The sequence below is a fragment of the Tachyglossus aculeatus genome, chromosome 22 (assembly GCF_015852505.1).
Source record: "Tachyglossus aculeatus isolate mTacAcu1 chromosome 22, mTacAcu1.pri, whole genome shotgun sequence".
Lineage (NCBI taxonomy): Eukaryota > Metazoa > Chordata > Mammalia > Monotremata > Tachyglossidae > Tachyglossus > Tachyglossus aculeatus.
The window spans coordinates 52734664-52747153 of NC_052087.1; the positions used below are offsets into that span (position 1 = coordinate 52734664).

The 12490-nt window shown below is 44.0% G+C and overlaps 1 protein-coding gene across 3 annotated transcripts in view; it reads right to left on the reverse strand.

Annotated features, from left to right (window-relative positions):
* The window catches only part of SIGIRR (single Ig and TIR domain containing), an 89914-nt gene that overhangs the window by 51880 nt on the left and 25544 nt on the right, over positions 1–12490 (reverse strand). For 2 of the 3 annotated variants that reach the window (XM_038764594.1, XM_038764595.1), the window contains 2 exons: positions 7148–7394; positions 1179–1377 (listed from right to left, as the gene is read on the reverse strand). In XM_038764594.1, the coding sequence (XP_038620522.1) occupies positions 1179–1377; positions 7148–7154 (206 nt within the window). In that variant the 5' untranslated portion in view covers positions 7155–7394. Of the gene's footprint in view, positions 1–1178; positions 1378–7147; positions 7395–7464; positions 7501–12490 lie in introns of those variants that run through there. The other variant, XM_038764593.1, reaches the window with a different exon arrangement.

The window sequence follows — 12490 nt, forward strand, 5'->3', positions numbered from 1 at the left end:
TGCCATCATTATTATTATTATTCTCTAGGCCTCAGTTACCTCATCTGTAAAAAGGGGATGAAGACTGTGCACCCCCCGTGGGACCCCCGATCACCTTGTAACCTCCCCAGCGCTTAGAACAGTGCTTGGCACATAGTAAGCGCTTTATAAATGCCATCATCATTATTATTATTCTCTGGGCCTCAGTTACCTCATCTGTAAAAAGGGGATGAAGACTGTGAGCCCCCCATGGGACCCCCTGATCACCTTGTAACTTCTCCGGCGCTTAGAACAGTGCTTGGCACATAGTAAGCGCTTTATAAATGCCATCATCATCATCATTATTATTATTCTCTGGGCCTCAGTGACCTCATCTGTAAAAAGGGGATGAAGACTGAGCCCCCCGTGGGACAACCTGATCACCTTGTAACCTCCCCAGCGCTTAGAACAGTGCTTGGCACATAGTAAGTGCTTTATAAATGCCATCATTATTATTACTATTATTATTCTCTGGGCCTCAGTTACCTCATCTGTAAAAAGGGGATTAAGCCCCGGAGCACCCCGTGGGACAACCTGATCACCTTGTAACCTCCCCAGCGCTTAGAACAGTGCTCGGCACATAGTAAGCGCTTTATAAATGCCATCATTATTATTACCATTATTATTCTCTGGGCCTCAATGACCTCATCTGTAAAAAGGGGATGAAGCCCCCCCGAGGGACAACCTGATCACCTTGTAACCTCCCCAGCGCTTAGAACAGTGCTTGGCACATAGTAAGCGCTTTATAAATGCCATCATTATTATTTCTATTATTATTCTCTGGGCCTCAGTTTCCTCATCTGTAAAAAGGGGATGAAGACTGAGCCCCCCGTGGGACAACCTGATCACCCTGTAATTTCCCCAGCACTTAGAACAGAGCTTGGCACATAGTAAGCGCTTTATAAATGCCATCATCATCATTATTATTATTATTCTCTGGGCCTCAGTGACCTCATCTGTAAAAAGGGGATGAGGCCCCCCCGTGGGACAACCTGATGACCTTGTAACCTCCCCAGCGCTGAGAACAGTGCTTGGCACATAGTAAGTGCTTTATAAATGTCATCGTTGTTATTGGTGTTATTACTGGGCGCTTACTGTGTGCAGAGCACTGGACTAAGCACCCCACCCTCCTCACCCCCAGGGTCGCGGGGTGCACTTACGGGCTGAGCCCCTCGCTGATGTCGCCGAGGTGGTCCAGCGGCCGGCCGTCTTTGGTCCACAGGAACACGTCCCCCGGGCAGGGCCGTCCGTTGGCCGGCAGTCGGAAGGTGCAGTTGAGCGTAAGCTGGTTGCCCAGGGCCACGTCCAGCACCTGCTCCCCAACTGGCCACAGGAACACGGGTTGGACGCTACACCAATCTGAGGGGGGCCGGGGCGAACACGGGGGTCCGGGACCCCGAGGGGACGGAGAGGGAGAGAGAGGAAAACACACCTGAAGTCGCATCCTCAAGACTGCAAGCTCGCTGTGGGCAGGGCATGCGAACGTGTCTGGTTATTGTTGTCATTCAATCGTACTTATTAATAATAATGGCATTTGTTAATAATAATAATAACGATGACATTTGTTAAGCGCTTACTATGTGCACAGCACTGTTCTAAGCGCTTATTACGTGGGGATTCAATACCAGCTGTCCCTCCTACGTAGGTTGTGAGCCCCATGTGGGACGGGGATTGTGTCCGACCTATTTTGTGTCTTTCCCCGGCGGTTAGAACAGTGCTTGACACGAAGGAAGAACTTAACAACTACTATTGCTATCATTATTATCATCATCAATCGTATTTATTGAGCACTTATGAGGCTCACTCAAAGCAGGAGGGAGAAAATACAGGTATTTCACCCCCATTTTGCTAGACCGCCCCTATCCCGCACTGTACTACACGCTGAAGTAGATACCAGGTAATCTAGGTTGGGCACATTATCATCATCATCATCCATCGTATTTATTGAGCGCTTACTGTGTGCAGAGCACTGGACTAAGCGCTTGGGAAGTACAAATTGGCAACATCTAGAGACAGTCCCTACCCAACAGTGGGCTCACAGTCTAAAAGGGGGGAGACAGAGAACAAAACCAAACATACTAACAAAATAAAATAAATAGAATAGATAGGTACAAGTAAAATAGATAAATAAATAGAGTAATAAATATGTACAAACATATATACATATATACAGGTGCTGTGGGGAAGGGAAGCAGGTAAGGTGGGGGGGATGGAGAGGGGGACAAGGTGTGAGCCCGTTGTTGGGTAGGGACCATCTCTAGATGTTGCCGACTTGTACTTCCCAAGCGCTTAGTCCAGTGCTCTGCACACAGTAAGCACTCAATAAATATGACTGAATGAATGAATGAAGTGTTAATATGTTTTGTTTTGTTGTCTGTCTCCCCCTTCTAGACTGTGAGCCCGCTGTTGGGTAGGGACCGTCTCTCTATGTTGCCAATTTGTACTTCCCAAGCGCTTAGTACAGTGCTCTGCGCACAGTAAGTGCTCAATAAAAACAATCGAATGGATGAATGAGCCAAGCACTGTTCTAAGCGCTGGGGGGATACAAGGTGATCAGGCCGTCCCACATGGGGCTCACAGTCTTCATCCCCATTTTACGGAAGAGGGAACTGAGGCCCAGAGATCATCATCATCAATCGTATTTATTGAGCGCTTACTATGTGCAGAGCACTGTCCTAAGCGCTTGGGAAGTACAAATTGGCAACATAGAGAGACAGTCCCTACCCAACAGTGGGCTCACAGTCTGTGAAGTGACTTGCCCAGAGTCACCCAGCTGACAAGTGGCGGAGGCAGGATTAGAACCCATGACCTCTGACTCCCAAGCTCGGGCTCGTTCCACTGAGTGCTTACTGTGTGCACAGCACTGGACTAAGCGCTTGGGAAGTACAAGTCGGCAACATATAGAGCCGGTCCCTGCTCTGCGCACAGTAGGCGCTCAATAAGAGGACGCCTTACTGACGGACTCATGGGGCGTGTGGGCTGAGTGTCAGGTGATGCATGCTCACTGTCTGTCTGTCAGTTCGTCTACACCTCTGTGTGTCTGAACGTTGGTCTATCTGCTCCACTCCCTCTAATAATGATAATAATAATAATAATTAATGATGATGATGGTAATTGTATATATGTATATATGGTTGTACATATTTATTACTCTATTTATTTATTTATTTATTTGTTTGTTTATTTATTTATTTATTTTACTTGTACATTTCTATCCTATTTATTTTATTTTGTTGGTATGTTTGGTTCTGTTCTCTGTCTCCCCCTTTTAGACTGTGAGCCCACTGTTGGGTAGGGACTGTCTCTATGTGTTGCCAATTTGTACTTCCCAAGCGCTTAGTACAGTGCTCTGCACATAGTAAGCGCTCAATAAATACGATTGATTGATTGATTGATTAATTGTTAAGTGCTTACTATGTACCAAGCAGTGTTCTAAGCGCTAGGGTAGATACAAGGTCATCAAGTTGTCATACGTGGGGCTCACAGTCTTCATCACCATTTTACTCTGCACACAGTAAGCGCTCAATAAATACAGTTGAATGAATGAATGAATATTTATTCTGTTGATTTTATTTTGTTAATATGTTTTGTTTTGTTGTCTGTCTCCCCCTTCTAGACTGTGAGCCCGCTATTGGGTAGGGACCATCTCTATATGTTGCCAACTTGTACTTCCCAAGCGCTTAGTATAGTGCTCTGCACACAGTAAGTGCTCAATAAATACAATTGAATGAATGAATGAATACGAATGAATGAATGAATACGAACGAATGAAGGAAGGAAGGAAGGAAGGAAGGAAGGAATGAATGAATGAAGTTGCTTCCTTTCTCTGGGCCTCAGTTCCCTCATCTAGAAAATGGAGATTGAGACTGTGAGCCCCATGTGGGACAGAGACGGTGTTCAACCCAATTTGCTTGTATCCACCCGGCGCTTAATACAGTGCCTGCTGTGAAGTAAGCGCTTAACAAACAGCACATTATCACTATAAACGTCCAAAGTCCCTACCCCCCAGAAGCCTAGAGCACAGAGGCTGTGTGAGCCCACTGTTGGGTAGGGACTGTCTCTATATGTTGCCAACTTGTACTTCCCAAGCGCTTAGTACAGTGCTCTGCACATAATAAGCGCTCAATAAATACGATTGATTGATTGATTGATTGTGGGGCTGAGGGAACGGACAGCCAGACGCGGGGACTTATCGTGCCCGGCGTGAGGTTCATTCACTCATTCAATCATATTTACGGAGCGCTTACTGTGTGCAGGGCACTGTACTAAGCGCTTGGGAAGTACAAATTGGCAACAGATGGATGGTGTGGCCAGCCCTGCCTTGGGCCTAACTCTCAGGGGCCGATCCCTCTCCCGACGGGGGCCCCGAGGTGTCTGGTCTGGCCGGCGTGGGTTGGCAGACTGGAGCCGTGCCCATCAGCCAAGGAGACAGGCCACCTTTGACCCCATGTGGGCATCAAGAAAGGCTCCGCCCGTGGAAAGTTCCAGCTCCGGCTCGAACCCATCATCATCATCATCATCAATCGTATTTATTGAGCGCTTACTGTGTGCAGAGCACAGTACTAAGCGCTTGGGAAGTACAAGTCGGCAACATATAGAGACGGTCCCCTACCCAACAGTGGGCTCACCGTCTAAAAGGGGGAGACAGAGAACAAAACCAAACACTCTAATAAAATAAAATAAAATAAAATAATAATAAAATAAAATAAAATAAAATAAAAAATAATAAAATAAAATAAAATAAAATAAAAAATAAAATAAATAATAAATAATAAAAAATAAAATAAAATAATAAAATAAAATAAAATAAAATAAAATATAAAATAAAATAAAATAATAAAATGAAATGAAAAATAAAATAAAATAAAATATAAAATAAAATAAAATAAAATAAAATGAAAAATAAAATAAAATAAAATAAAATATAAAATATGAAATAAAATAAAATAAAATAAAATAATAAAGTGAAATAAAATAAAATAAAATAATAAAATAAAATATAAAATAAAATAAAATAAAATAAAATAAAATAAAATGAAATGAAAAATAAAATAAAATAAAATATAAAATAAAATAAAATAAAATGAAAAATAAAATAAAATAAAATAAAATATAAAATATGAAATAAAATAAAATAAAATAAAATAATAAAGTGAAATAAAATAAAATAAAATAATAAAATAAAATATAAAATAAAATAAAATAAAATAAAATAAAATAAAATGAAATGAAAAATAAAATAAAATAAAATATAAAATAAAATAAAATAAAATGAAAAATAAAATAAAATATAAAATATGAAATAAAATAAAATAAAATAAAATAATAAAGTGAAATAAAATAAAATAAAATAATAAAATAAAATAAAATAAAATAATAAAATAAAATAAAATAATAATAAAATAAAATAAAATAAAACAAAATAAAATAGAACCCAGACTGCGGCCTCGCTGGGCCCGGGGCCTGGGCTGGACTGAGCCCCGTCACTCTGGATCGCTAAGCCCCTGGAGAGGCTGAGATTCTCCCCCACTGCCCCTCAATTCCCCCCGAGTCTGCCCTGTTCTTTTCACCCTCCATGTCTCTCTCCGTGTCTCTCTCTGTCTCTCTCTGTATTTGTCCAGCACTTACTATTCATTCAATCGTCTTTATTGAGCGCTTAATAATAATTATGATATGTGTTGATAATAATAATAAAGGCATTTATTAAGCGCTTACTATGTGCAAAGCACTGTTCTATGTGCTGGGGAGGTTACAAGGTGATCAGGTTGTCCCACAGGGGGCTCACAGTCTTAATCCCCATTTTACAGATGAGGTAACTGAGGTACAGAGAATCAATCAATCAATCGTATTTATTGAGCGCTTACTGTGTGCAGAGCACTGTACTAAGCGCTTGGGAAGTTCAAGTTGGCAACATATAGAGACAGTCCCTACCCAACAGTGGGCTCACAGTCTAAAAGGGGGAAACAGAGAACAAAACCAAACATACTAACCAAATAAAATAAATAGAATAGATATGTACAAGTAAAATAAATAAATAAATAGAGAAGTGAAGTGACTTGCCCAAAGTCACACAGCTGACAACTGGCTGAGCCAGGATTTGAACCCATAACCTCTTGCTCCAAAGCCCATGCTCTTTTCCACTGAGCCACGCTGCTTCTCTAAGCAGTGTGTGTTAAGCGCTTTCTGTGTGCCAAGCACTGTTCTAAGCGCTAGGATGGGATACTAGGTCATCAGGTTGTCCCCCGTGGGGCTCACGGTCTTCATCCCCATTTTTCCAGATGAGGGAACTGAGGCCCAGAGAAGTCAAGTGACGTGCCCAAAGTCACACAGCTGACACGTGGTGGAGCCGGTATTAGAACCCATGACCTTCCGACTCCCAAACCCAGGCTCTTTCCACTGAGACATGCTGCTTCTCATTCATTCAATCATCTTTATTGAGCCCTTCCTATTTGTTCATTCAACTGTATTTATTATTATGTTTTTTAATGACATTTATTAAGCGCTTACTATGTGCAAAGCACTGTTCTAAGCGCTGGGGAGGTTAACAAGGTGATCAGGTTGTCCCACGGGGGGCTCACAGTCTTTCCACTGAGCCACCCTGCTTCTCTGTTCAATCTGATTAGCTTGTATCTCCTCCGGTGTTGAGGACAGTGCTTGGCACATAGCAAGCGCTAAGCAGCGTGGCTCAGTGGAAAGAGCGCGGGCTTGGGAGTCGGAGGTCATGGGTTCGAATCCCGCCTCCCCCACATGTCTGTTGTGTGACCTTGGGCAAGTCACTTCACTTCTCTGTGCCTCAGTTCCCTCATCTGCAAAATGGGGATTAAGACTGTGAGCCCCACATGGGACAACCTCACCTCTTTGTGTTCCCCCCAGCGCTTAGAACAGTGCTTTGCACATAGTAAGCGCTTAAAAAACACCAACATTATTATTATTATTCAAAAGTACCATTATTATTATTCTTTGATCATCCCCTCCCAAGCGCCAAGGCCAGTGCTGTGCGCTTGGTCCATCTGATGGATGGATGGATGGATGGATGGATGGATGGATGGATGGAGGGATGGATGGATGGATTGACTGAAAAAAGGGGCAGAGCCGGAATTAGAACCCAGACCCCAGCCGCCAGGCCTACCTGCCATGGTTGGCTGCCCCCCGGAGCGGTTGTGTCCTCAGCAGTTGGCGTCAGCTCCTGGCATCGCCGGCCCGAGACGTCAGGTCGCCGGCCCGTTGCCGGCCCTGCCGGTCTCCCAGGGGTTGGTCGAGGGGAAACAGAGGCACTGAAGGTTTGGTGCCAGTGGAGCACGGCGTCGCCAAGGGCGATGAGGTCCTCGTGAGGTCAGGCGGGCCGGAGCGGGAGCTGCTGGGAGTCACGGAGTGGCCTAAAAAACCAGAAACAGGTAAGTTAAATAATAATAATAATAATAATAATGGCATTTATTAAGCGCTTACCATGTGCAAAGTACTGTTTTAAGCGCTGGGGGGATACACGGTAATCAGGTTATCCCACGTTGGGCTCACAGTCTTCATCCCCATTTTCCAGATGAGGGCACTGAGGCCCAGAGAAGTGAAGTGACTTGGCCAAAGTCACCCAGCTGACAAGTGGCAGAGCCAGGATCGGAACCCATGACCTCCGACTCCAAAGTCCGGGCTCTTTCCACCGAGCCACGCTGCTTCTCCAAGTTAAAGTATAACCACGGGCTGCCCTGCCCCGTGTCCGCACAGACTGACCGCCCCCAACGCTGGCCTTCAAGGGGAAGGGTCTCCCCATCTTCCAGGGCGAGGAGAGAGCGGAGGCCGGCGGGGCCGTTAATCATTCATTCATTCAATCATATTTATGGAGCGCTTACTGTGTGCAGAGCACTGTACTAAGCGCTTGGGAAGTACAAGTAGGCAACCGATAGAGACGGTCCCTTACCCAACAGCGGGCTCACAGTCTAGAAGGGGGAGACAGACAACAAAACAAAACAGGTGGATGGGTGTCAAGTCGTCAGAACAGATAGAATTAAAGCTAAATCAATCAATCAATCAATTAATCGTATTTATTGAGCGCTTACTGTGTGCAGAGCACTGTACTAAGCGCTTGGGAAGTACAAGTTGGCGACCTATAGAGACAGTCCCTACCCAACAGTGGGCTCACAGTCTAGAAGGGGGAGACAGACAACAAAACAAAACAGGTGGATGGGTGTCAAGTCGTCAGAACAGATAGAATTAAAGCTAAATCAATCAATCAATCAATTGTATTTATTGAGCGCTTACTGTGTGCAGAGCACTGTACTAAGCGCTTGGGAAGTACAAGTTGGCGACCCATAGAGACAGTCCCTACCCAACAGCGGGCTCACAGTCTAGAAGGGGGAGACAGACAACAAAACAAAACAGGTGGATGGGTGTCAAGTCGTCAGAACAGATAGAATTAAAGCTAAATCAATCAATCAATCCATCAATCATATTTATTGAGCGCTTACTGTGTGCAGAGCACTGTACTAAGCGCTTGGGAAGTCCAAGTTGGCGACATATAGAGACAGTCCCTACCCAACAGTGGGCTCACAGTCTAAAAGGGGGAGACGGAGAACAAAACCAAACCTACTAACAAAATAAAATAAACAGAATAGATATGTACAAGTAAAATAAATAAATAAATAGAGTAATTAATATGCACAAACAGATATCATCATCATCATCATCATCATCAATCATATTTATTGAGCGCCTACTATGTGCAGAGCACTGTACTAAGCGCTTGGGAAGTACAAGTTGGCGACATATAGAGACGGTCCCTACCCAACAGTGGGCTCACAGTCTAAAAGGGGGAGACGGAGATCAAAACCAAACCTACTAACACCATAAAATAAACAGAATAGATATGTACAAGTAAAATAAATAAATAAATAGAGTAATTAATATGCACAAACAGGTATCATCATCATCATCATCATCATCAATCGTATTTATTGAGCACCTACTATGTGCAGAGCACTGTACTAAGCGCTTGGGAAGTACAAATTGGCGACATATAGAGACAGTCCCTACCCAACAGTGGGCTCACAGTCTAAAAGGGGGAGACGGAGAACAAAACCAAACCTACTAACAAAATAAAATAAACAGAATAGATATGTACAAGTAAAATAAATAAATAAATAGGGTAATTAATATGCACAAACAGGTATCATCATCATCATCATCAATCGTATTTATTGAGCGCTTACTATGTGCAGAGCACTGTACTAAGCGCTTGGGAAGTACAAGTTGGCGACATATAGAGACAGTCCCTACCCAACAGTGGGCTCACAGTCTAAAAGGGGGAGACGGAGATCAAAACCAAACATACTAACAAAATAAAATAAACAGAATAGATATGTACAAGTAAAATAAATAAATAAATAAATAGAGTAATTAATATGCACAAACAGGTATCATCATCATCATCATCATCAATTGTATTTATTGAGCGCCTACTATGTGCAGAGCACTGTACTAAGCACTTGGGAAGTACAAATTGGCGACATATCGAGACAGTCCCTACCCAACAGTGGGCTCACAGTCTAAAAGGGGGAGACGGAGATCAAAACCAAACCTACTAACAAAATAAAATAGAATAGATATGTACAAGTAAAATAAATAAATAATAAGAGTAATTCATATGCACAAACAGATATCATCATCATCATCATCAATCGTATTTATTGAGCGCTTACTATGTGCAGAGCACTGTACTAAGCGCTTGGGAAGTACAAATTGGCAACATATAGAGACAGTCCCTACCCAACAGATACACATATATACAGGTGCTGTGGGGAAGGGAAAGAGGTAAGATGGGGTGAATGCACATCGTTAACAAAATGAATAGAATAGTAAATATGTCCAAGTAAAATAAATAGGGTCATAAATCTGTCCAAACGTATATACAGGTGCTGTGGGGAGGGGAAGGAGGGAGGGTTGGGGGGGATGGGGAGGAGGAGAGGAAAAAGGGGGCTCAGGGTGGGAAGGCCTCTCATCTTATTCCAACTGGATGACTGCATCGGCCGCCTCCTTTCTTTTCTCCCTTCCTCCTGTCTCTTCCCGCTTCAGTCCGTGACCCGGGGAGTCCCGCGTGTGGCATCCAGGACCCCAGAAGCGGTGCGGCCTAGTGGAGAGAGCCTGGGCCCGGGAGTCGGAAGGCCCGGGGAAGCAGCGTGGCTCAGTGGAAAGAGCCCGGGCTTTGGAGTCAGAGGTCATGGGTTCAAATTCCGGCTCCGCCAATTGTCAGCTGGGCGACTTTGGACAAGTCAATCAATCAATCGATCGTATTTATTGAGCGCTTACCGTGTGCAGAGCACCGTGCTAAGCGCTTGGGAAGTACAAGTTGGCAACATATAGAGACAGTCCCTACCCAACAGTGGGCTTACATTCTAAAAGATTTCACTTCTCCAGGCCTCAGTTACCTCATCTGTAAAATGGGGATGAAGACCGTGAGCCCCCCGAGGGACAGCCTGATCACCTTGTAACCTCCCCAGCACTTAGAACAGTGCTTTGGACATAGTAAGTGCTTGATAAATGTCATCATTATTATTATTATTATTATTTTAATCGTCCGCTGGGTGACCTTGGGTAAGTCGCTTCACTTCTCTGGGCCTGGGTTCTCTCATGATAAATGCCATTATTATTATTATTATTATTTTAATCGTCCGCTGGGTGACCTCGGGCAAGTTGCTTCACTTCTCTGGGCCTGGGTTCTCTCAGATGGAAAATGGGGATTAAGGCCGTGAGCCCCATGCGGGACACGGACCGTGCCCGACCTGATTAATTTGTATCTAACCCAGCGTTTAGTACAGGGCCTGACACATAATAAGCGCTTACCAAATACCATAAAAAAAATATATCCCAGGAGATCCAGACCTGTTGAGCTCACTCCTCCTGTAGACTTGTAAACACCGCTGTAGATTTGAAGGTCCTCGGGGGCAAGGATCACGCCTACCAACTCTTTTTTTTTGTTATGGTACCTGTAAAGCGCTTACTATGTGCTAGGCACTGTACTGAGCACTGTGGGAGACACAGGCTAATCCGGTTGGACACAGTTTCTGTCCCATACGGGGCTCAAAGTCTTCATCCCCACTTTACAGACGAGGGAACTGGGGCACAGAGAAGTGAAGTGACTTGCCCAAGGTCACGCAGTCTAACTGGAATTAGAACCCAGATCCTTCTGACTCCCAGAGCCACCCTTTAATAAAAATAATAATAATAATGGCATTTATTAAGCACTTACTATGTGCAAAGCACTGTTCTAAGCGCTGGGGAGGTTACAAGGTGATCAGGTTGTCCCACAGGGGGCTTCCAGTCTTAATCCCCATTTTACAGATGAGGGAACTGAGGCACAGAGAAGTGAAGTGACTTGCCCTAGAACACGCTGCTTTTCTAACCTTCTACAACTCCGTCGAATTAATAATAATAATAATAATAATAATAATAATGGCATTTGTTAAGTGCTTACTATGTGCAAAGCACTGTTCTAAGCACTGGGGAGGATACAAGGTGATCGGGTTGCCCCATGTGGGGCTCACGGTCTTGATCCCCATTTTCCAGATGAGGTAAGTGAGGCCCAGAGAAGTGAAGTGACTTGCCCAAGGTCACCCAGCTAATTGGCAGAGCTGGGATTAGAACCCATGACCTCTGACTCCCAAGCCTGGGCTCTTTCCATTGAGCCACCGCTTCGGGGCGGTGAACTGGACTCTCCCAAGGGCTTAGTCCAGCGTTCTGCACAAAGTAAATAGTCAATAAACGCTCAATAAACGGTGACGGTGGACTCCACCTTACTCTTCAACGTCTTATGGTAAATGTTAAAGTTTTCCATGTATCAAGCACTGGGGCAGAAACGGGAGAATCAGATCAGGAGAAGACTGAGCCCCTTCTTTCCTCTCCCCCTCGTCCCCCTCTCCATCCCCCCGTCTTACCTCCTTCCCTTCCCCACAGCACCTGTATAGATGTATATATGATTGTACATATTTATTACTCTATTTATTTATTTATTTATTTATTTATTTTACTTGTACATTTCTATCCTACTTATTTTATTTTGTTGGTATGTTTGGTTCTGTTCTCTGTCTCCCCCTTTTAGACTGTGAGCCCACTGTTGGGTAGGGACTGTCTCTATGTGATGCCCATTTGTACTTCCCAAGCGCTTAGTACAGTGCTCTGCACATAGTAAGCGCTCAATAAATACGATTGATTGGTTGATTGATTGATCGATCAAACTCAGTCTCTGCCCCACAAGGGGCTCACAGACTAATAATAATAATAATAATGGGAGAACAGAAAGGAGGCCGATGCAGTCATCCAGTCGGGATAGGATGAGAGGCCTTCCCACACTCAGCCCCCTTTTCCCTCTCCCACCCTCCCTCCTTCCCCTCCCCACAGCACCTGTATATACGTTTGGACAGATTGATTACTCTATTTATTTTACTTGTACATATTTACTATTCTATTTATTTTGTTAATGATGTGC